Here is a 25,996-nt window from a genome sequence, read left to right on the forward strand (position 1 = left end):
TTAAATCCTTAAAAATGTATAGTGCAGATGTTAAATTCACTTTATACAATTGCTACATAGAAACCTCAACACTTACATGGCTTAGACTATTATCCATTTACTTAAGGGAGTAAGACACTTGAAACTGAGTTTATATGAATGGCAAAGTGCAAAGAAACTTGCCAACATGTGCCAGTTCCATGGCCCACAGGTAGTGAGCATTGCCTGCCTGTGCCAGTCAGATCACCAACCAACATTACTGTGAAGGCCATGAAAGAAGCTGTTAATACTCTGGTTTAATCTCAGCACAGACCAGAGCAGCAGATTAGGCAGAACTTTACATCAGTGGCAGGTCTCCCAAGTTCTCTTGATGCCACAGAATTCATAAGTGGGATCAGTATGTTCTAAAAAAACATGGTACTGCAAAAGGAAAAAAAGGTTCCACAGCATCAAGCAGTGTAACACTTGAAACCTCATCATCAAAGTGACAGTTTTCAAGTGCCATTTATGATGCCCTAGTCTGGAAACATCCCAGCTAACCCATCTGATCAACAATTTCACAGATGGAAGCACTTGATGGCTAATTGGCAAGTCTATTATTCAAATAAAACAGCTCTCTGTACCTCTTCTTTCATTATTACAAGTCAAGGTACAACAAGATTGGTCATTCAAATTAGCTTAATAATAGAAGCCTCTTTCCAGAAATAATTTTTTTAATGAAACCACACATTTTGACAATTAGTTTAGAGCACTAATCAGTTTATGAACAGTAATGAAAATGTTTTATAAACTAAAAGGAGTAAGAAATATAAACCTTCTTTAAAAAGTTGTACTATTTGTTTCCTGTCTTCATCAATATGTCAAGATATACACTGTCACAGGGAATAAAATGAATGAAATACTTACTCATTCCTTAAATATTTTAAAAACATTGGCCAAGTATTACACGTCATAATGAAGAAAAATCCTCTCAAATATTTTAGGTTTCCTAAAGAATTGTAAAGCAAGAATCTTCTCTTCACCTACATTTTGCAGTAAAAATTCCAGACTGTTTAAGGTTTTTTAATTTATGAAGCAAGTAGCCAGTGACAACATTATTATAGATATTATCTACCTGAGGACATGTTGATGTAGATAGGCTTTGGCATCAGGACTTGTGTTCCAACTCTAGCTCCACTTCTTGTTAGTTCCGTGACTTGACCCTATAATATGGAAATAATTATCCCTACCCATATAGGATTGTTGTGAGGATTAAACGAGGAGATTATATACATAGAACATCTCACATTAAAACATGGGAGCCCTTAGCATTCGTCCATTTGGCTCTCATCCCTTTCTCCACACCACTGCTATAAATTCTAGAGGGGAATCCTGATACAACTGTCAAAATATGTGAGTTCTGGGCTTCCCTGGTGGCGCAGTGGTTGAGAGTCCGCCTGCCGATGCAGGGGACACGGGTTCGTGTCCCGGTCCGGGAAGATCCCACATGCCGCGGAGCGGCTGGGCCCGTGAGCCATGGCCGCTGAGCCTGCGTGTCCGGAGCCTGTGCTCCGCAACGGGAGAGGCCACAGCAGTGAGAGGCCCACGTACCGCAGAAAAAAAAAAGTGAGTTCTCTTTACAGATCCATACATTTGCTCCAGATCCCACTGAAACTTACATTCCCTATTTAGAGTATCTGGCTATCTCCCTATATTGCTACAATTTTCATAGACGCCAAGGAAATCTCCAGGAAGACCCTTGTAGAAAGACTGAGCTATAAAATATTTGAAGACCTCAGTTAGCCTATAAAATAGAAACTAGGAAATGCATATAGTAACCAGAACCTGCAAGTGGGAAGGAAACAGTAGCCAGAAACTGTGGAACTAGTTATAAGCTAAAGTAAAATCAAAATTAACTCCCTATAGTGATACAGCAATATAATGGTAACAAAAATGTATTTTACTAGGTAATAAAATAAGTAGTTTCCCATGATGTAAAAGAATACCTTTTCTATATAACAGAAAGGGTGCTTTTCCAAAACTAGGTTTTGTCATTCTACTATTACTTTTTTTTTTTTTTTTTTTTTTTTTTTTTTTTTTTGCGGTACGCGGGCCTCTCACTGTCGCGGAGCACAGGCTCCGGACGCGCAAGCTCAGCCGCTCCGCGGCATGTGGGATCTTCCCAGACCGGGGCACGAACCCGTGTCCCCTGCATCAGCAGGCAGGCTCTCAACCACTGCGCCACCAGGGAAGCCCTACTATTACTTTTGATAAGCATTTTGCTTCTAATTACTCAGGCTCTTGTGTTTACAACACTAGGTAACAAAGAACTAATAGTTAACAGAGAGATACCACAGGCAGGTAAGAATATGTAATCAAGTAAAAACAGAGGAAATGAATACACAATGAATGAGAGAAAAGTATAACTATCATAGTCATTACTTAACTCTTTATTGTCCCTAAGCCTTCCCATTGTGCCCAACACAGGCATTCATTCAGTCTCCTGGAAGGAAGAGCCTGTGAAATCACTGGCAACAGTTTGAAAAGCAGCACTGGGAGGCTGCCCACTAGAGACCATTGCCCTGCTCTCGTGGCATGCTTCCAGGATGCTCAACCCAGAAAATATTCCACAAAGAACCACCTTGAATGTATGTTGTGGGAGAGAACACTGGCCATGTCTGTCCACATTTCAAGTGAGTATGATAACCTAAAGAACTGTCCAAATGATAATATGAACTGAAAAATTAGTAACTATGTAACACAAGTTTAAGATAGGAAACCCAAAGATCAGTGTACCAAATGAGAATGGTTACCAGTAAATCAAACAACTGTAAAACAATGTTGAGTGTAGGGAAGGAAAAGACATAAATTCGATTTTTATGACCATAACATCCCATACATTTGGAATATTAAGATTATGCTGTAACATCTCAGTTTCCTATATTAGACAGAGGTATCTTTTCTTGTTTCTCACCTCATATACCCTTTCTACCAAAAGCAGTATCAGTTGTCACGGATCCATCATATCCTTGACTTTAATTTTAAAATCTTAACATTTCATTTTTCCTGATGATTTTGATTTTCTATTTCATCAGAATGTAATTAATTCTGGAAGACTATTTCACTATAATTGAAAACACGTCACTGCTCCCCTTATGTTCTAAAGAATTCAAGCAAAGTCATTTACGGTAATTTCATATCAAGACAGAATTTAACATTCACAAGTGTCAAACACCTTTTCCCCTTGAAAGCCTAGTCACAACTAGAATGTTCAAACAAAAGAACACGCATTAACTATAGTGCACCCACCAGATATCTGTTTTGTTTCCCTTTTACTTGAGAACTCTCAAGAACAGATTTGAGACTCCTCAGGAGCACATTTTTCATGGGGTTTAATAACTATTCAGAAGAATTATACTACAATGACACCTAGAAAGAATATGCTCTAATTAGCATGTTTTTGACCTGACCTCTTTCTAATTTTCTACAGTAGAAACATCAGCTCAAGTATATGAATAGAATAATTAGGAACTATACTTTTTTAAATAATAAAATTATTACATGACAAGAGCAGCAAATGAAAAAAAATTAAAAGCATTTCGTATTTTTCCTTTGTTTCTAAAGCAAAATCACTATTTACTTGTAGTTAAGCAAAGAAATAAGAGAATGAAAATTTCTTGACCCTTCCCTATTTCTCAATAGGAACAAAAATGGCCAAATTAATCCAACAGTGTTTAGAAAGGCTCTTTGTAAATGTTCAGAGGATCACATCAGGATACTCAATGAATCAAAGGGGGGAGAAAGGTAACCAGAAGCACCCATCAGTATATAAAAACTGTCAATACAGACAGGTTAAAGAGCTCAGGAACATAAAGAGAACTCATTAAGAGCCTTTTGTAAACACCTGCTCATTTTCATGCTACTGCACCAGCAGTAAATAAAGGTTTTATTTCAAATGTGGCTGAAGCCACACCAGAATCTCTCCAGTAGATAAATACACAATAAAAATAAGTCATAATCTGTAATTTATTTTAAAACAGTACCGTAGTAGCTTCATGTCTCCGCTTCCATTCTTAAGTCTCATCTCCAGAGTATCCAGGTTCTTTAAAAATGGAAGTATGATGAGCATAACTCCTTTGCTCAAAAATCTCTAACAACCTCCCAACTCACTTGGAAGAGAATTTTCTACAAGGCCCTGCATGATCTAGTCTCTGGCAACTGCTATAGTGTTACCCTCTTCAACTCCAAGGAGAATATGGAATGTCTAAGTAAGGCATGAAAAAAAGTACTGAAAAATAAAATGAATTTCTGATTATGTTTTACTTGGCAGCTTTTTAAAAAAAGTTTTTACCAAAGGAAAATGTTATTTAATGCTTTTCACTGACTTGTTCTTTTGCTTTAATTTTTGTGTTTGTTTATTAAAAAGAGAGAACATTATTTATGAAGTGGAAATTCCTTTTGTCTCCCTCCCTTCTCATGGATTTGGTATGAGTTATCTGGGCATGTGTTATACAATATGGTAGCCACTATCTACATGTGACTATTTAAGTTTAAGTAAAATTAAAAATTCAGTTCTTCAGTCACACTAGGCACATTATCATGGACTCAACAGCTACATGCGGCTATAAAATTTAAGTTAATTAAAATTAAAATTAAATAAAATTTAAAATTCAGTTTTTCACTTGTTCTAGTCACATTTCAAAGGCTTAATGGCCACATGTGGCTAATAGCTATTGTATTAGCAGAGATATAGAACATTTCCTTCACAGCATAAAGTTCTATTGGACAGTGCTGCTATAGAACTTGTAATACTTTTACTATAAAGTTACATGCCCTTAAAAAAAAGTTATTCTATGTTTTTAAAATTAGCATTAATGCTTTCATATTGTATGTATATATCTACAACCTGAAATTTTCTCTTAATATGTTTGTAAGGTCTATTACGCACATTGAGGTATAGAATCTAGTTCATTTTAACTGGTGCATAATATTCCATCATAATGCATTTTGGCACAGATAGACACTTAAGTACTTTGCAATTTTTCAATAATCCAAACTGCCACACCCACACCAACCCTAAGGAAAAAGGCTTCCATGTGAATTCTTGCTTCCCCAAGTCTTCATTAACACTTAAAACAACATACTTTTGTTTAAAAAAACCAATCTAATACTTGTTTTACTTTTCATTTCCCTGATATATGGTGAGGTTGACTATCTTTTCATGTTTGTTGGCAAATCTTGTTCTACAGATTATCATTTCATGATCTTTTTTCCTATAGGTCTCTTTTGTGTTACTGATTTATGGTTCCACTAAATGTGTTGTGGATGAACGTGTCGCAAATATCTCCTCTTGCTCTACTACTTGTCTTTTAAGTTTGTTTCTACTGTCTTTGTTAGGACAACAGTTAGTAATGTATTGAGGTAGTCAAATTACTAATCCTCTCTTTTGAGTTCTGCTTTCCTACTTTGAGGTCATAAAGGACGAAATTTTCTTCCAAAAAACATTTTTTGGGGCTATGTATTGTGTGTCTGACATGGTCACGGGTTAGTTTATTTAATCCTTGTAAGAACTATCTGAAGTAGATATTGTTACTCTTATTACAAAGATATGGTAATTGAATTTCTTAATTTGGTAAAATATACATAACATAAAATTTACCATTTTAACCATTTTTAAGTGTACAATTCTGTGGCATTAAGTACATTCACATTGTTGTGCAATCATCAGCACTATCTATCTACAGAACTTTCAACTTCCCAAAGTGAAACTCTGTACCATTAAACACCAACTCCCCATTCCACTACAACCCCCAACTCCTGGCAACCACCATTCTACTTTTTGTCTCTATGAATCAGACTACTCTAGTAACTCATTTAAGTGGAATCATAAAATATTTGTCCTTTTCTGACTGGCTAATTTCATTCAGTATAATGTCTTCAAGGTTCATCAATGTCATAGCATGTGTCAGAACTTCCTTTTTAAGGCTGAATAATATTCCACAGTATTAATACACCACATTTTGTTTATCCACTCAACCATCAATAAGTACAAGTTGCTTCCACTTTTTGGCTATTGCAAATAATGCTGCTATGAAATGTCTGTACAAATATCTGACTCCCGAATTTCAGTTCTTTGGGGTATATACCTAGACATGGAATTGCTGGATCATATGGCAACTGTTTAATTTTTTGAGGAACCACCATACCATTTTCCACAGAGATCACACAATTTTACATTCCTACCAACAATGCACAAGGATTTCTCTACACTCTCACCAACAGCTGTTTATTTGCTACATATATTTGGATAATAGGCATCCTAATAGGTGTGTCTTCCAAAATTATAAAGTTTAATCTTCACAGGTAGGTCTTCAATACATCTGATATACACTTTTGTGTACTGAATAATGTAAGAATCTAATATTATTTTTCCCCCCATATAGAAAGCCACTTGCTTCAGCATCATTTAATGAACAGGCCTCTCCTTCCCCACTAATTTTTAATACCATCTCTATTATAAATCAAGCTCCCATATATGCATGAGTCTGTTTCTGGACTTTGTATCTGATTATGCTGATCTACCTATTTCTATACCAATATAACACTACTTGAGTCACACAGCATTAAAATATATTTTGATATTTGGTAGAGCAGTTTCTTTTTCCTTTCTAAGAATTTATTTGCTATTCTTGGATTTTTTTTCTCCTATATGAATTTTAGGATCAGTTTTCTAATTCCATGAAAATTCTGGTTGATATTTTTATTGGAACTGTATTGAATTTATGATTAACTGGAGATAACTGGCATGTGATATTGAGACTCATCATTCATGAAAGTTTATTATTTCTTCATTTATTCCAGGCATTTCTCCCCATTACTATGTTAAATTAATTCTTTCTATAAAATGTTAGACCAAAATCTGAAAGACAGGTAACTGAAAGAACATTTCTATTCCAAGACACATAACAAAAACCAAAAAAACAGTTATTGGTTATAAATATAAAATCTGTATACTGTGTGAATGTGGGAGTTATAACAAATAACATAGATCATATCCAATTCACGAAGTTATTTTTTTAAGTCTAGCGACCTGAAATAACCCTTCAAAATGTAGCTTACATCTCACCATTTTCAGAAAGCCTTTTCTGACCACTCACCTACAGTATTTTCCCTTATTTTTGCATCTGAAATTTACTGCGTTATCAAGGTACAATCTGATAACTTATAGGCAACACATATGTGTTTGGTTTGTGCTTAGTTTGGCCTATATCATGTTTCTTAAAAACTAGAGACTAAAAAAATTAGGGAATTTCACACAAAAATCATAGGATTTCTGACTTGCAGGTTGTATGTCACTCTCTCTCAGTTAAGAGAGATTCCATTTCCATGCTTCCTTGATTATCAGGGCAGGCAAATCACACAGATTCTTAAAGCTTCCACCTAAAAGTGACCTGTTAATTTCCAACTCACACTCCATTGGCCAAAGCAAAATCATGAGCAGGCTAAGTTCAAAAATGATGGAAAAGGGCTTCCCTGGTGGCACAGTGGTTGAGAGTCCGCCTGCCGATGTAGGGGACACGAGTTCATGCCCTGGTCCAGGAGGATCCCACATGCCGCAGAGCGGCTGGGCCCGTGGGCCATGGCCGCTGAGCCTGCGCGTCTGGAGCCTGTTCTCCGCAACAGCAGAGGCCACAGCAGTGAGAGGCCCGCGTACCATACACACACACAAAAAAAGATGGAAAAGTATAACCCTACTATGTACCTAGAAGATTAAAAGACAAAAATATTTCATATAACTGATGACTTTACCTTCAAACTCTTTCCTCCTACCTATTCTTCAAACTACCACTAGAATTACTTTTCAAAAACACAGATTCAGTTATCCCACAGCTTTGCTTAAAAAAAGTCTTCATTAAAGTACATCTACTAGGGAAAAAGTAAAAATCACTAAAAATGGCATTCAGTACCTTTTATAATCTACTCCAAACTCCCTTACCAGATTCTTTTCCCATTTTCCCCCTCACATCACCTATTCTCCAGGCCTTTCTCAATATGTGTTGGCTACATTCCAAAATTTAGCTCAAGCATCATTTCCTCAACTCAGTCTCACTTTCCTTTTTTGGGAAAAAAAATTAAGTACCACATCCTCTACAAATCACATTATTTACAATAAGCACTGGTATTCGCTAATTCAAAGAGTTAATATGTGCCAGGCACTTGAAACATAACTGCTGTATGTCTACTAGAATGTTAAGTCCCTAGATTAAGTAACAATGTTCTTGTTTACCTTGGTATTCCCTATAGCATAACACCCAACATATGAAAACTCAAAGTACTGGCCTAAAGAATGTAAATACAAGACGAGATAATAAATGTCATTGACATTTTACTTAAGTTTCATTTATTTATTTATTTATTTATTTATTTTGCAGTACGCGGGCCTCTCACTGTTGTGGCCTCTCCCGTTGCGGAGCACAGGCTCCGGACACGCAGGCCCAGTGGCCATGGCTCATGGGCCCAGCCGCTCTGCGGCGTGTGGGATCTTCCCGGACCCATGTCCCCTGCATCAGCAGGCGGACTCTCAACCACTGCGCCACCAGGGAAGCCCTCATTTACTTTTAAGCTTATCTTGACTCTTTCTAAAGCTAAAATGGACCAAGAGACTTAAACAAAAACTTTTAGATGGAATTCCCTAGCGGTCCATTGGTCAGGACTCCAAGCTTCCACTTCAGGGAACATGGGTTGGAACCCTGGTTGGGGAACTAAGATCCCCCAAGTCACGTGGCATGGCCAAAATATAAATAAATAAAATAAGTATCATTAAACTATTTTAAAAAACACTTTTAGATGCTGCAGACTATGCTTTGGCTAGGCCCATCTGTTGGGTTTAGTCTTGACTACTTTTGGAAATAGTTTGGTTGCCAAGACCTAAGTTGGGATAGTTATGAAGACAATTGAGCAGTCAAATTACAGCAGTAAATACTTTTAATACAATCATCTCACATCTTTCAGTAATTTCAAGTTCATAAGCACTTTAGCAAAGTAAATAAAAACACACATTTGAAATAAAAGCTATTTGTTTACAAATTTTAATAGTTCTAATAAAACATCTGTTTCTGCTTCACTACTAATAAGTTATATTGAAATAGGGGATTGTAGACAGATTTAATGATTTTAGCCTGCTACTGTTCACGTATTAACATTTAAAAATGTAATATTTAAGAAAAACTTTAAGTTGTTTTATAGGTATGCATACCATAATGAAGAACTAGGAAAAAGTACCATGATAAAGCTAATGGAAGAAAAATTCTTAAAAAAGACATTGTGAACAGTGTGATATATTAAAGTCTCGTGAAAAAAGAACTAAAAGTAAGCCAATAGACTTGGCAATTTGAACAATTCCAGTACGGTAATGAAGGAAGAGGCCAGAATATAATCTCATGAGAGTCAATGGAGGTAAGGAGATAGAATATGTGAGTATAAGCTATTATTTCAGGAATTCTTGAAATAAATGGAAGAAAAGGTTTAATGGCAGAATGCAGTGAAGTTTTGTTGTTTTTGGGATACAGGACACTTAAACATCTTTGTAGGCAGAGGAAGGAGTCAGTGGAGATGAGCAAGGTTTCAAGAAAGGATGGGATCAGAGAATAAGTCAAAGCATTAGCCATGGAAAAGAGAAAGGTCATTTCTAGTCAAAGAAAGTTGAGTCAGTAGAATGGATGGAAAACCCTGTTCTGCTACTATTCCCATGTTTTAAAAGAGCCATCTGCAAAGTTAACAGCAAGTAACCTGCCCCTATTTATGAGGAAATTTTGACTTTTATATTATATGGTAAGATAGTAACATTTCCCATTGATTTTTGGAGGGGTAAAACAACTTCTATCTCCTTTCTACTTTTTTTTTTTTTTTTTTTTTTGCGGTACACGAGCCTCTCACTGTTGTGGCCTCTCCCACTGCGGAGCACAGGCTCCGGACGCGCAGGCTCAGTGGCCACGGCTCACAGGTCCAGCCACTCCACGGCATGTGGGATCCTCCCGGACCGGGGCACGAACCTGCGTCCCCTGCATCAGCAGGCAGACTCTCAACCACTGTGCCACCAGGGAAGCCCATCCTTTCTACTTTTATTGGCTGCTACGCATTGTCTAATGGAAAGAGTAGCTATTAACAATCCAAAGGTCTTTGACTTTTTATTAAAAACAAACAATACACTCGGGACTTCCCTGGTGGTCCAGTGGTTAAGACTCCCCACTTCCACCACAGCGGTGCAGGTTCGATCCCTGGTTGGGGAACTAAGATCCCGCATGCCGTGCGACGCAGCCAAAAAAAATTAAAAAATAAACAATACACGTAACTTTTTTCCTGTTTATTAAAAAATAATACACTTAACATTTCATGTTTTAGAAGTAACATATCCGTTTGTCATATTAGTCTAGAACAAGAGTAAATTAAATTTTAAGAAAAAATGTAATCATTGAACACCTAGTATTTGATAAAGGAGGTAACACAGAAATAAGAACCCCATAAATCATTCTCTTGAGAGTCTGTCATCTAATCAGGAAGATGAAACACATGAAATATCAGATTCTCAGGCACCACATTTTTAAGTTCAAATAAGAATACAAACTGAGGGGGGATACATGTTGATTACATTATCCAAAACCAAGGACAGGTTATTGAACCAACCCTTAGTTTTCCACTCAATGCAAAGGTTTGCAGCGGTCATTGAGATATGATGTAACTCAATCGGTGGTCAGTCAACCCATTATTTCATGTCCAACAATTTCCCAGCATGGATTTCTGGCATGGATATATAATTTACTGCATCTACTACTTAAGGAAAAAGTTATTTTGGTATTTAAATTTGATACAACTCCCCTTAAGAATTCTACTAAGGCAACATCTTTACCTGTAATTTGCAGGTAAATGTGCAGTATCTACATACCACCTCAGTTCACTTCTGACACTTTTATATGCCTACACATTGTTATTGCTAATTTAAGAATGAATTAGGGAAATTCTAGAAGCTACCTAGAATGTTTGTAAATGTATGGAAGCAGCTTTAGAAGGGTCAAGTTCAGAGAGGCTTAGGCCTCTTAAGAGAATGTATTACACAGATCTTACAAAAATGAAGAATCATGAAGAAACATGCTTACAGTAAAGGAACATGAGAAATATTCAAAACTAACAAAAGTAGGGGCTTCCCTGGTGGCACAGTGGTTAAGAATCTGCCTGCCAATGCAGGGGACATGGGTTCAATCCCTGGTCAGGGAAGATTCCACATGCCGCGGAGCAACTAAGCCTGTGTGCCACAACTACTGAGCCTGCGCTCTCGAGCCGGCGCACCAAACTACTGAGCCCGCGCACCGCAACTACTGGGCCCACATGGCACAACTACTGAAGCCCGCACACCTAGAACCCGTGCTCTGCAACAAGAGAAGCCACCGCAGTGAGAAGCCCACCTGCCGCAATGAAGACTAGCCCTCACTCACCATAACTAGGAAAGCCCACGTGCAGCAACGAAGACCCAACGCAGCCAATAAATAAATAAATAAATGAACCTCACTGTTTAAAAAAAAAACTAACAAAAGCAAACGAAAAATAACTGAAGTCTGTGCAAGGATGCAATATAGGATCACATGATTTCAACTTTCTAAAAGGAAAAGGTTTATTAGTCATAAACCATGATAGACCCTTGTAAAAGAACCTACAAAACATTGAAAATTTCATGAAATCTCAAACAAAACTATTTCTTAATAGTCAAAATATTAGACTACTTTGAATAAAGGAAGACAAAGTCATTGACAGTGATATGGAAATAGGAAACAGCTGACAACTAAAAGGGTTCTTAAGGTGGGTTATAAAAATAGTCCCAAAATTTGGACATAAAATACACTGAAGTCTAACATAGTCATCTCTTTTGTAAATGTTGGACTGGAAAGATAATCAGTGTAGAATTCAAAAGAGGCAGAAATTTCTTCTTTAGCTGAAAGCAGATAGAATATCCTGAGATAGAAATCTATCTGGAGGCCATTTGCCCCAACAGTATGGAACAAGACAGATGATAATATTAAAACAACTGAAAATTCACTTAATTTTAATAAGAATGTAAAAAGGAACCATATATACCAAATTTAAAGAAAAGTGAGGTATTGCTTATTAATTCATCCATGTATCATAATTACTAGAAGGAATTTATCAGTGTTAAGACTGTACATACAAACATTCTATGGGTTTTCTGGATCTTGCCAAGAGTATGCCATGTTTACTTTTTCATGTGTTACTTTTAAAGTCTACATTGTAAACCCAGAAATAAGATACTTGGAGTCTTTTTTTTTTTAACCAATAGGCAAGTTTGATAATCTCGCATATCCCAAAACTTTAAATCAAAGCAAATAGAGAAAATTCTTATTCCTGGGAGAAAATTAAATTAAGAAAATAGAACATTTTCTCCACAAGTTATTTAGGGTTGGAATACAGTAACCAGCAGTAAGGGAAGCTTCTTACCATAAGGTTATCTGTGAGGCGATTTTCTTGGGACTGACTTTTTTCTCTTTGGATAACTAGTGAAAGGCTTATAGTTTACACACAAAGAAACACGTAGAGTCTATATACTAACCTGGCCCAATCCAGGCATACCTCCTCCAAGTCTAAGCAGTCTGTCCATATTTCTAGAAAACAGAAACAAAGAAAAACGTTCCTAAGCACAAAAGTGTTTACTCAATTGCTATCTACATAATTCACCTTCAGTCACTCAGTATGTCAAAAATATTGGTGGTAATTACAACACAACATCAGACTTCCTGTTAATTAACACCACATATTAATTCAAGAAGCTGTCTTCCATGCTAATTAACAGACCTTATTTTACCGCTTTGGTTTTGGGTTATCCCCAGTTTTAAAGACAAGCAATCTTAGCATACTTTCAAAACTTTGCTATCATTAAGTTAATTATATTTTCTTATTGTTACCTAATAAAGTACCTGAATGAGGAAAAAGTGCCTGAAATGCTTATCATATGTATGATTGAATTTCCTTCAATTTGTCCAGAGTGTACAAATAAAAATACTCACTTTTAAATTAAATTTTAACATCCTCATTAGTAAGTTCTGTGCTAATTAACTTACAGCTTGTCAGTTATCATCAAAACTACATGTGAAAGACATTGTGAGCAGATTATGGATCTCTGAATTAGCATCAAAGGCTTTTTAAAAACGAACTAATTATACTAAAAGAAATATAAAGTAATATTGCATTAAATGCATTAAGATAGTGTTCTAGAATCCACAGATAGTTTGCATTATTTCAGATACTGTAAAGATATACACCTTTTTCACTAAGGAAATTTGGCTGCTGTTCTCAATTACAATTTTAGAGTTAATCAGTACCAAGAGAATTAACTTTGAAATATCAATCTGATTTGTTTTTTATGTCTGGAATAACTACAGAAGATATTCTTATAAGCTTGAAAAATTCACAGAAGAAATCAAAGGAAAAAACAACAAGGATACTAGTATGGCCACAAATACACACAAAGGAATAATCAAATTATAAAAATTAATATTAGTACAACTAAATACTCTAAACAATGAAGCATTTTTTTCTACTTAAAAATTGCTACTATGCCTTAAAATTCCTCTTCTTCCTATGTGTATGCTTTAGAAAATGGTATTACCACAAATTATATTCTAAATTAAATGCTAACAGATTACTTTAGCCATTTGTCCATGTTGTTTTACTAGTTAGAACAGATATACAAACTTTTCAATAATGTACTTATGATCATTACATTACTGCCTAATTATATTTGTTGAATCCTGCAAACAATTTAATCCTGTGAATATTTAACACTGTTGGTACAACAAACTTCATTCAAGTCCATATTTAGAAAAGTGCACAAATGATACAGCCATGGAACCTGTACAAAGTGAACACACCACCATAACCACCACCAAGATGAAGAAAGAGAACCCTGTCAGCACCTAAGAACCTCTCGTAACCCCTTCCTAGTCTCTACCACCCTGCAAAGGTAGAATTCCAACTTCCAAGAGCACAGATCACTTCTGTTGCTTTTGAATTTTATGTAAACAAAATAATATACGTTGTCTGGCTTGTTTCACTCCACAAGTTTGTGAGACTGACAACAGATAAACTCATTTTAAAAAATGAAAAGGCATATAAGAAAACTGGATAGTCCAAACAAAATTTCCACTTTATAACCTTAACTCACCCTCCTAATAGCAATATTTACAAATAAAATCTCCATCAAATTCTCATTAAAATTCCTCAACTCAAATATGGCATTCGATACATATCACTTTTTAAAGGCTGTAGACTGAAAACAAAACAAAACCCTGTGTATTTTAAAATATAAAATACGTTTATTCCTCTACAATATATTACCCCCTTCAAAAAAATTCTTTTGGCCTAGTTCAAGCTTACAAACGTAAAGAACAAATGGGAAAAAAAAAACTTCAGACATTTTATATATTCCAGGCCAAAGTCAATTCCCAGCTGTGTTCAGTTTATCTATTCCCCCTGTGTTGTTTCTGATGACTTACACAGACTCCAGATGCTGTGAATATACATGAGCAATGTGAGGAGCAGAGGGAAAGAAAATGTGGCAGGTCAAATTTGTGTTTTTAACAAAATTAGACGTCTCAGCAAACAGGAAAAAATTTAACAAACTAAGTATTTTAAGATAATAAGGTTTAATAAAAATACTAACATTTGGAATGAAATACATCGATAAATGTTCCAAGTCATACTACTTTAAAAAAAGTTTCTAGAAAGCAGACAAGGACAAAACTGCTAGTTATCTAAATGACTTTCATGAGCCCCTCAATCTGGGCTTTTCATGTGTGCTAAAACTGATACATTTTCATAACATCTTTATGACATATCCTGTAAGGATAGATAAAAGTAAAATATATTCTTTTTTTTTTTTTTTTTTTTTTTTTGCGGTACGCGGGCCCCTCACTGCCGCGGCCTCTCCCGTTGCGGAGCACAGGCTCCGGATGCGCAGGCCCAGCAGCCATGGCTCACGGGCCCAGCCGCTCCACGGCACGTGGGATCCTCCCACACCGGGGCGCGAACCCTCATCCCCTGCATCAGCAGGCGGACTCTCAACCACTGCGCCACCAGGGAAGCCCAGTAAAATATATTCTTAATGCTCACCTGGTCAGTAACTACAACTCTTGTGGTGTTAAGCTTCAGTTTGTTGAGTTTGACAAAATTTCTTCTTAACTCAAGCTCTTGCTAATACTGGCAGGTATAGTTTTTCCCAAGTTTTTATTTTTTTTCTCTCCTAAAAAAAAGTAAATAAAATAAGATGTAATTATTTTGAGAACTAAGGAGGGAAATATACCAAGAGCTTTGAATGAAGCAAAATTCCTAAAAACAAAATAGAAATCAAAATTGATTTTTAATTACCATTTCCTGAGAGTACAGAATGAAATACCATCCAAGGGAGCTACAGAGCATAGTGATTGCCCCTGTATCCAAATTTTGTTTCTAAAGTTTCTTTTTTGAGCTGTTCTAATTATATGTAGATTGACATTTCATGACTTTCAGTCTTTCTAGAGGTGTTTTAAAGAACAAAGAAGATTTATTCATTTTTTAAATAGAACAAAATTCATTCTATTGAGTAATTACCATATAGGTTCATTGTACATTATTGGAAATCTATAACATATTATGGAATCTAAGTGGTTAATTTTCCTATATCTTTAAGGTTTGTTATTTCATTATCCTAGGAATTACTTTGTCATGTCATAATCAGTTATTCCCAACTATGCCAAAAAAGACTAAAATAATAAGAAAATGGAATAATGGTAACAATCATCCCAAATGATGCAATAGTGAAATACATTACAGCCATTGCATCATCCTTCAGTTTTTATTGTGCTGCCCAAAGCACTGCTTCATCTTTCAAAAAGATATAAAAGACTGGAGACATCATCTTTGTAGTCTTTTTTTAGCTTTCATTGAACACAGCTGAGAATTCAGAATTCTTCATTTTCCTCCCATAATGGCAAAGAGAAAACTGACAGAGAAAAAAAGTTTCACAATTATTAGAGAATCACAAGGTGAATGTAAAGAAACAAGTAATAGCACTCTAATGATAACAAAATTGACATAAGCCAAGGTTTCTTTGGCACTACTGACATTCAGAACCAAATAATTTCTTATTGTAGGGGGTTGTCTTGGGCATTATAGGATGTTCAGCAGCATCCCTGGCCTCTACGCACTGGATGCCACCAGCTGTGATAATCAAAACTGTCTCCGAAGAGGGAACCCTCCTACCCTGTTGGTGTGAATGTAAACTGGTACAGCTGTTATGGAAAACAATATGGAGGTTTCTTAAAAAACTAAAAATAAAGCTACCATATGATCCAGCAATCCCGCCCCTGGGCATATATCCGGAAAAGATGAAAACGCTTAATTAGAAAAGATACATGTACCACAATGTTCACAGCAACACTATTTACAATAGCCAAGACATGGAAACAACCCAAGTGTCCATCAACAGACGACTGGGTCAAGAACATGTGGTACATATACACAATGGAATATTACTCAGCTATAAAAAAGAATGAAACATTGCCATTTGCAGCAACATAGATGGACCCAGAGATTATCATACTAAATGAAGTAAGTCAGACAGAGAAAGATAAAAATTATATAATACCACTTATATGTGGAATCTAAAAAATAATACAAATAAATCTATGTACAAAACAGAAACAGACTCACATAGAAAACAAACACGGTTACCAAAAGGGAAAGGGGGTGGGGGAGGGATAAATTAGGAGTATGGGATTAACAGTATAAACTACTATACATAAAATAGATAAGCAATAAGGATTTGCTGTATAACACAGAGAACAACAGTCAATACCTTGTAATAACCTATAATGGATAATAATCTGAAAAAATATACTTATATAACTGAATCACTTTGCTGTACACCTGAAACTAACACAATATTGTAAATCAACTATACTTCAATTTTTAAAAAATGTCTCCAGACATTGCCAAATGTCCCCTAGAAGGGCAAAATCATCCCAGTTCAGAACCACTAATATAAACAAAATCTCAGACCACTGACAATATCCTATATCAATTTTTTCAAACTTAAAAATTAATGACTGTTGGAAACAGTTTGAGAGCTCTTCAAAAAGCTCAACACAGAATTACCACATGACCCAGAAATTCTACTCCTAGGTATATAGCCAAAAGAACTGAAACAGGTATTCAAAACAAGGACATGTACATGCATATTTATAGCATAACTATTCACAACAGCCAAAAGGTAGAAACAGCCCAAATGTCCATCAAAGGGAGTAAGGATAAACAAATTCTATATATACATACAATGGAACATATGGAATATTATTCAACTATAAAAAGGAATGAAATACTGATAACTATAAAAAGGAATGAAATACTGATTACAACATGGATGAACGTCAAAACATCATGCTATGTGAAAGAAGCCATGCACACAAGGTCACATAGTGTGTGATTCCATTTACATGAAATATCCAAAATATATAAATCCATAGAGACAAAATGCAGGTTGGTGATTGCCAGGGGCTGAGGGAGGGAATAAAATGGAGAAACTGCTTAATGGGTAAGGGATTTTACTTTAGAAGAATGGAAAATGTTTTGGAACTACATAGAGGGGGTAGTTGCACAACATCAATGTACTAAATGGTACTGAACTGTTCACTTTAAAATGATTAATTTTGTGTTATGTGAATTTTACCTCGAAAAATTACTTTTTAAAGGATCAATGAGTTGAACAATATATTTCTAAGACCAGAAAGGAAATATGACATTCTCATCCAGTTAGTATTCAACAAGGACTTCATTATACAATATTTTACAACAAGAACCTGTTTTGATAAAGAGATGACATATTCTGTTATCTTTTATGATGTTGATACAGTTGATAAGTGGACAAATGCTGAAGTGTACACAAAGGTGAGTAAAAGAATGTAGAAATTTTAAAAAATCATTGGATTAACTCTAATTGGTGTTTATAAATCTAAAAATAAAAATGTTTTATAAGCAAAGATGATGGACATCTCCACTTCAACAAAATTATAAGCTTGTTTTAAAAAGTACTGCATCAGGGAAGATGAAAAAGGTCTGGAGATGGATGGTAGTGATGATTGCACAACAATGTGAATGAACTTAATGCCACTGAACTGTATGCCTAAAAATGGTTAAAAATGGTAAATTTTATGATAGGCATATTTTAACACACATACACACATACAAAGTATTGCGAGTGCAAGTAGAACAAAAGAAAAGATAAGCTGGGGCCTATTAGAGACATATTTAAAATGTAGAACTGATCTTTATAAGATGGGTATGTTCCAGGTTCATGCATGATGGATGACGAGCAGTTAATTACATTCCAACAATGTTGTCCATTTCAGGTACATACACCTTCAAATGACTTAAAGGTGTAAGAAATTTTAAAAGGTCTACTGGACCCAGATGGTAAATGGTGATGACTGTTTTTCTTGCTATATGAGGTTAAGAGCTATGAGTCTGCAATCTAAGTGCCAGGATTCAAATACTGGCTCTAACACGTTTTAGCTCTGTATCCTTGGGTCAGTTTCCTCTCTCAGGCTCAGTTTCCTCATCTGCAAAATAGGGATAATGATAGTATCCACCTCATAGAAGTGTTTAGATAATTAAATAAGATAATGAACATAAACAACATTTAACACAATGCTTGGCACACAGCAAGTAAACAATGATGGCACATAGCAAGTAAACAATGAATGCTAGCTGCTGTCATCAGCACCACCATCTGAGCATAGCTACAGTTCATCCAGCATGGGTTCTTCTTCCCATAGTTTGCCATTTAGTGAATTTCAAAACATGGCATATTTCACAGTACTAAATGAATCACACTGGAGAAGAGGGACTTGCATTTTGCAGAACTTCGCAAAGGGGTTCATAAAAATTAAAAGTGTTACACTAGAACATAAAAGAATACTTCCAGTGCTTAGAAATAAAAGCAATGCAAAAGGTCTATGGATCTAAACCAAGTTTTTACACCTATCAAAAAGCAGAGGACTCAACAGCTTATTCATGATATGATTAACTAAAACATTATGAGATAATATGAATAAAGTGTTTATGCCTAATATGTCATACATAATGTTTAGAATCCTAATTGGTAAAAAAATAAAAAAAAAAAAGGGCAAAATAAGTATCAGTACTTTCAAAAGCCTGATGATTTTCCACTTCTTCATCTCACAACTGAGCTAACAAAATCATGAAGCCCTTATCTGTTCAGGTTTTTCTACTGTTTCCTAGCTCATTTTTCATTTTTTACTCCTCAACCCATGCTGCAGTTATATACTATTACTTCTCAGATTGATGCTAAATCCTTTAACTACTCCATATTTGTGATCTCACTGTATTTCTAATTCCTCTACTGTCTGATTTGTGGAAAGTAATTAGGAACTTCTTTCTCTCACTTTCTTAAAGGCTTTCTTCAGCAGAAAAAATAGAAAGAGTCAACGTTAAACTTAATTATACAAATAAGGTTTTGAAAGTAAGATTCCCCCTGTTTAGAACAGTGAGGATGGAATTATCATGAATATCTTCTTGTGCTATCTCTTAATTACAGCACTGAAGCAAAATATTTATTAAATACTATCTTGATTATAAGGTGATACGGAAACAGAGCCACTAAGGAATTTAGTGACTTTCACTGAAAGAATTTACAATCTACCTGGGGAGGCATGATATAATCCCATAGAAAAAACATAAAGTGAAAGAATAGTAGTATTGAGCCAGAAAGGCTCTGGAGGCAATCAGACCTAGATTTGAATCCTGGCTTCATCACCTACCCTCTATATGATGTGAACAAGTTACCTTCTCTTAGCCTCTAGACTTCATCTATAAAATGAGAATAATATCTTCCTTGCAAGTCTGTTGTAAGAAAAAAATGCAAAGCACCTAATATAGTGCCTGAAACATTCATAGGTACTCAGTAACTGTTGTTATTGTTATTTATCTTAGAGCCAGGAAAGATTATTTCATCCAATTCTCACTTTACAGATGGGGACACCAAAATATCATAAAACAGAATGAGTGTCAAATGAGTGCAACAAACTGGGTATATGACAAGTTCATGAGTACTAAATCACAAGTATTCAGGTAAGGCTTTCACAGGTAGACAATGACTTATGAAACAAACATTGCTATAAAATTTAAAACAATTAAATAGAAGCACAACTGCTCCTTGTTATTGATTTTCAAACATGGGTTCTGAAATTAGATATTAAACACAAGGGTTACAGACAAGTATAAAAATAGAATAAACCCATGTCAAACAGGTTAAAAATCCAGCTTTTCAATTAGAACAGCAATATAATATTTATCAAGACCCTTGGGGGAAAAAAAAAAAAATCTCCCAAACTCAACAGGTGAGGCTTCATTGAAAGATCATGACTTCAAAACTTTCTTCTGTTGGCCAGATGCAATTCTGTCCTGGGACGAATTCAAGACAATATTCAGGCTTCTCACTAAATACCACTTCACTGAACACATCTTGTAGTTAATTCTGAGCCACCATGTATCTTAATCTCTTCAAATGCACAATAACCCATTTAAATGTATATGTTTAAAAGAAACATAATTTAAACTTCAAATGAGCCAGTTGCCAGCTTTATAGGACAAGACTAGAAGGCCACCATTATATTAATCATCTCCACTATAACTGTATTCAGTTCTTTCTTATTTCAACATTATCAGTGGCTATCATCTTGCTTACTCACAAACATTAAGTCAGCAGCACTAAATACTTTTGTGAGCAATGAAAAAAATGATTTTCACTCTAGAAGTACATTTCTTGCTAATTTTTAAAGCCTCTTCCTTGTCTTTCCCAACTTTTGGATACCACTTTAATTTCAAGAATTTTTTCCTTAGGTCACTAGGTTTATATTCAAACTCTTTCGAGAAATTTACATTTTTCTTCTTTGCCTGACACAAAGTAGTGCCCCCAGAAAAATTAAGTTCCAAGATGTAACACACAGTAGCAGATTTCTACCTTACTGAAAACAGGAAATGTAATCAATTCATCAACAACTACTCAAGCGGGACAAACTGAAAGTTAAGTTAAAAGGCAGAGCAGGAATAACCATACTTTGTTTTAAAGAGTTTCAAGGTTAAAACACAATGCACCTCTGGGGTTTTGTTTGTTTTTGAAGGCAGTTGAAAACCTAACACTATGAGAAAAGGGGTCAAGGCCTAAGGTTAACACAAGTGATAAAGCAAACATACATTCAACGGGAAAGTTAATTTTATTCTCTCGCCCTTGTTTCCTGTCTGGCGGGAAGTTTTTCAACACAGGGGTAAGTTTCAACAGAACACAAACAGAAGCCAAAACTAAGGGTTCTTCTGAATAGAGAGGAGAGGCTCCCAAGATGTGGTGAATTCAGCGGAGCAGAAACGCTTGGAGGAAGGAGACCACATCCAGACCTAACTTAGTCAGAGACCCGGGGAGACAGCGTGTAGGACGAATAGACCTGGACTCCACCCTCACCGCCCGGGACCCCAGTGGAAACTAGGCTGAGCAACGTGACTCAGGAAAGCAAGGCGCTGGCAGCGGCCTACGGCGGCTGCCTCCGCGGACCTCTGGGGCCTGCGTTCTCCGTCTTACCTGAAGGCGGCCGGAGCAGGAGGCCGCGGTCTGGACCCTTGTCTTCCAGCAGCGGTGACGCAGCGGCGGCGGCGAGAGCGACAGCGACACCAGCAAGCTCCGACTCGGCCGAGCTCCGGCTCCGCGAACCTGCGATGAATCAGCCCGATTCCATTCAAAAGAGTCGCCCAGGCCTCCGCCGCGAAGCACTTCCGGGTTCACTGCGCCGCTTCGGCTTCCGTTTCCCCGACGGCCAATTGAAGACGACTCGGGAGTCGAGCGGGCGTCCCAGGAGGAGCGCCCGGGACCGACAACGCGGGCCGCCTGCTTCAGGCGTCCCGGCTTGGAGGGTGGGGCGGAAGTTAGCGCTAGGGCCGCTCCCGCCTCTCCGACATCCTCCTTTCTCTGCCGGCACCTCTCCCTCCCCAGTTCTGCGCGCCCGGCTGGCGCCGAGATGAAACTGCAGGAATGCGAAGACCGGAACCCCTTTCTTCGTTTTGGTGTTCACCGCGGCCCTACTTCAAAACTAAAAGGTTCACTTGGACTAAGATTAACTTGGTCATCTGAGAAGCAAAAGAAAAAAAGGGAGAGGTGTGAAAAGAGTGGAAATCGGTCGGATGTTCTTTTCCATAGTGCAGTCTACCCACCTTCTTGTATTTACCAATTTGCAAAGGTTGAATTTCAAGGAAAACAAACATTTGCCTAGTGGTAAAACCATCTATTTTAAGCCCAATTTAATTTACAAGGTTTAAGAAATCATATACTCACGTTTCTCCAGGTAATTATCATCACCAATAACGTTTCACCCATTATCTGCTCTGCTAGGTTTTCAGAGAGCAAAACCGCCCAAGAAATAACTATTGACAAGTTTATATCACATTTCTGTTTAGGGCAGCACGTTTACCAAGTCCCTCTCACTTTGTCAGATATGTTCCAAATGACTAGCATCTTTAAAGCATTCCTAAATCAAGAATGGTGATGAATCTAGTGGATGGAGGGAAAGGAAGGATTGTGGCATCTGAATCCAAAACTGTTTGAGTGGCACAATTACACAGAATTTCCCACTCAAAGATCTTTATCTAAAAAAATACATAAATTATTTCAATCACAGGTAATGTTAATTATATTTGGATCCCTGTCTTTATGTTCTCCCTCAAACCTGTGCCTCCTCCCTTTTTTTTTTTTTTTTTTTGGTAGATGACCCCATCCTCCATTTAGTTTCCCTAATCAGATCTGAGAATAGACAGACCTTACCTCTGATTTACCTGTTCGCACTGGCCTCCCAATGAAACACCCTGGAAATCACGAAGGGTCTAATCTGTAAATAGCTTTTCCAATCCACCACTCCTCTTTCTCCTTTCTCTGTATTTCAACCTTAACTCAAGCCTTCATTACTCTTTTCCTAAAATACTGCATTAATCTCCTTGATCTCTCTGCCTCCAGTCTGTCTGCCCATAATTCATTCTCCACTTCATTGGCAAAGGTTCTTTCTGCTATACAAATACAGTCGTGCTCCTTCTTTGCTTAAAATTTCACCAGTGGCTCCTCATCCAATACAGAGGTCAAAAATCTCTCATCTTTGGGCTTCCCTGGTGGCGCAGTGGTTGAGAGTCCGCCTGCCGATGCAGGGGATGCGGGTTCGTGCCCAGGTCCGGGAAGATCCCACATGCCGCGGAGCGGTTGGGCCCGTGAGCCATGGCCGCTGGGCCTGCGCGTCCGGAGCCTGTGCTCCGCAGTGGGAGAGGCCACAACAGTGAGAGGCTCGCATACCAAAAAAAAAAAACCTCTCATCTTTGTCCTTACTAAAGTATTTAGCTGGGGAATGTGATGTCCATAGGGACTTTGAAAAACTCTGACATATTTCAGGGAATCCAAGTAATATGCATGCTTAGGATTGTGTGAATGCCTAGGGCTGTGTGAATGCTCAGGAAAGACCTGAGAAGGCTCTAAGCTCTCACCTCTGGCTAACCTTGAGGCTCTACACAAGCAAGAAATAAATACAAAAATAGAGGTGTATACTCCCTGGCTGATTGTTGAAGTCACGCCCCAACACACATACTAAGCCCCTCCACAAAAACTAGGAAACGTATTGGTTGAAGACATTTAAGGAAATCCCTGTCCAGTCATCAGATGACCACTAAGCTAACTGAGCAAAGACATCAGTGGTTATGCACAACAAGGAATACAGACTTTAAGGAATGAATTCAGAAAATTCACTAAATCAACAATAACTACAATAACAAAAACAGCAAAAACCCTGGGGAGAGGGTAGAATATGATTTCCAGAGTGGCCACACTGTATTATTCAAAATGTCCAGTTCTCAAAATACAAAAGTTTAAAAGGATGATACATGCAAAGAAATAAGAATGTATGGCCTGTACACAGGAGAAAAAGCAATCAATAGAAAATATTTCTGAGGAAGCACATATTACATAAAGACTTTAAGATATTTTAAATATGTTCACAAAGCTAAAGGAAACCATGTCTAAAGAACTAAAGGAAAGTATGATGAGAATGTTTCACCAAATAAGTAACATTAATAAAGAAATTGTTTTGAAACAAAAAGAAACAAAAATTCTGGAGTTGAAAAGTATAATAACTGAAGTGAAAAATAAGAAGGGCTCAACACCTTGAGGAAACTGAGGATATGAAAACACAGGATACTGACCCCAGATAACTGAGGTACACATCAAAGGAATGATTTCAGTGAACCTAGACTCCTGCATCTTCCCATACATAGAAAAGTGCTAAATTTCTTAACTTGGGATACCTGGTTTTATTTAATTAACAGTAATCTTTTGATGTTCGAACTACCTGCCCTTTGTTTCTATATATCCTAGCTCCTATATATCCTAGCTCCTAACTCCTATATATCCTAGCTCCTTCCTTGCCCCCTCAGAGCAGTTCTCTCATGGGTACTTGAGATGCTACCTCCTGGGCTTGAAGGCTTAAAAATTCCTGCCAAATAAAACATAACTCTCAAAAAAAAAAAAAGGGCTCAACAGCAGACTTGAGCTAACAGAAGAAAGAACCAGCAAATTTGAATATCTGTCACTTGAGATTATCCAGTCTGGGTACCAGAAAAAAACAAAAAGAATAAATACGCATGAACAGAGCCCCAGAGGGCTGTCACACACAATCAAGCATACCATGTATAACTGGAGTTCTAGAGAGGAGAAATATAAAAGGAAAGGAATAACATTTGAAGGAATAATGGTCAAAAACTTCCCAAATTTGATGAAAAACATTAATCCACACATCTAAGAAGCTTAATAAATTCCAAGTGGGAAAAACTCAAAGAAATACACACCTGGACACATTATAATTAACCTGTTGAAAGCCAAAGTCAAGAAGAGAATCTTAAAAGTGTCAAGAGGGTTTCCCTGGTGCCGCAGTGGTTGAGAGTCTGCCTGCCGATGCAGGGGACGCGGGTTCGTGTCCCCGTCCGGGAAGATCCCACATGCCGTGGAGCGGCTGGGCCCGTGAGCCACGGCCATTGAGCCTGCGCATCCGGAGCCTGTGCTCCGCAATGGGAGAGGCCACAACAGTGAGAGGCTCACATACGGCAAAAAAAAAAAAAAAAAGTGTCAAGAGACAAGCTACTCATCACATAATCCTAAATAAGATTCACAACCAAAGCTATGGAAGCAGAAAGCAGTAAGATGACATATGCAAAATGCTGAAAGAAAAACACTGTCAACCAAGAATTCTATACCTAGGAAAGCTGTCCTTCAAAAATGAAGGAGAAATTAGTACATTCCAAAATATATGCATAAACAAAAATAAAGAGAATTTGTCACTGGGAAACTTGCCATACAAGAAATTCTAAAGGGAGTCCTTCAGGCTGAAATGAAAAGAAACTAGACAATAACTCAAATCCACATGGAGGAATAAAGGAAACTTGTAAAGGTAACTATATAAGTAATTATAAAAGACAGTATAAATATATTTTTTGTTCATAATCCTTTTTTCTCCTACTTGACTTAAAATACAGCTGTATAGAGCAATAATTATAAGTCTGTGTTGCTAGACATATTATGTATACAGATCTAACTTGTATCACAACCGTAGCACAAAGGTGGGGAAGGGAATGAAGCTATATAGTAGCAAAGTTTTGTATACTATTGAAATTAAATTAGTATTAATCCAAGCTATGTTGTTCTACATTGGTAATTGTAATCCCCAGAGCAACCACTAAGAAAATAATCAAAAAATATATAATAGAAGAAATAACAAGGTAATTAAAATGGTACACTAGAAAATATAATAGATATTTAACACAAAAGGCAGCAGTAATAGAGAAATAGAAGAACAGAAAAACATATGACATTTAGAAAGCAAATAGCAAAATGGCAGGTTTAAATACT

General features: G+C 36.8%; 1 protein-coding gene across 3 annotated transcripts in view; it reads right to left on the reverse strand.

Moving 5' to 3' along the window:
• Positions 1 to 21,851, reverse strand: part of PSMD14 (proteasome 26S subunit, non-ATPase 14) — a 95,150-nt gene extending 73,299 nt beyond the window's left edge. The window contains exons 1-4 of one of the 3 annotated variants that reach the window (XM_032637230.1): positions 21,650 to 21,777; positions 15,133 to 15,262; positions 12,575 to 12,626; positions 1,094 to 1,181 (exon numbers count right to left, since the gene is read on the reverse strand). Coding sequence is in view for 2 of the 3 variants with exons in the window: in XM_032637228.1 (XP_032493119.1) it covers positions 12,575 to 12,622 (48 nt within the window). In the remaining variant the exon portion in view is untranslated. Of the gene's footprint in view, positions 1 to 1,093; positions 1,182 to 12,574; positions 12,627 to 15,132; positions 15,263 to 21,649 lie in introns of all 3 variants that reach the window. The other 2 variants (XM_032637228.1, XM_032637229.1) reach the window with 2 other exon arrangements.
• Between the last annotated feature and the right edge of the window lie 4,145 nt (positions 21,852 to 25,996).

The sequence above is a fragment of the Phocoena sinus genome, chromosome 7, assembly GCF_008692025.1.
Source record: "Phocoena sinus isolate mPhoSin1 chromosome 7, mPhoSin1.pri, whole genome shotgun sequence".
Lineage (NCBI taxonomy): Eukaryota > Metazoa > Chordata > Mammalia > Artiodactyla > Phocoenidae > Phocoena > Phocoena sinus.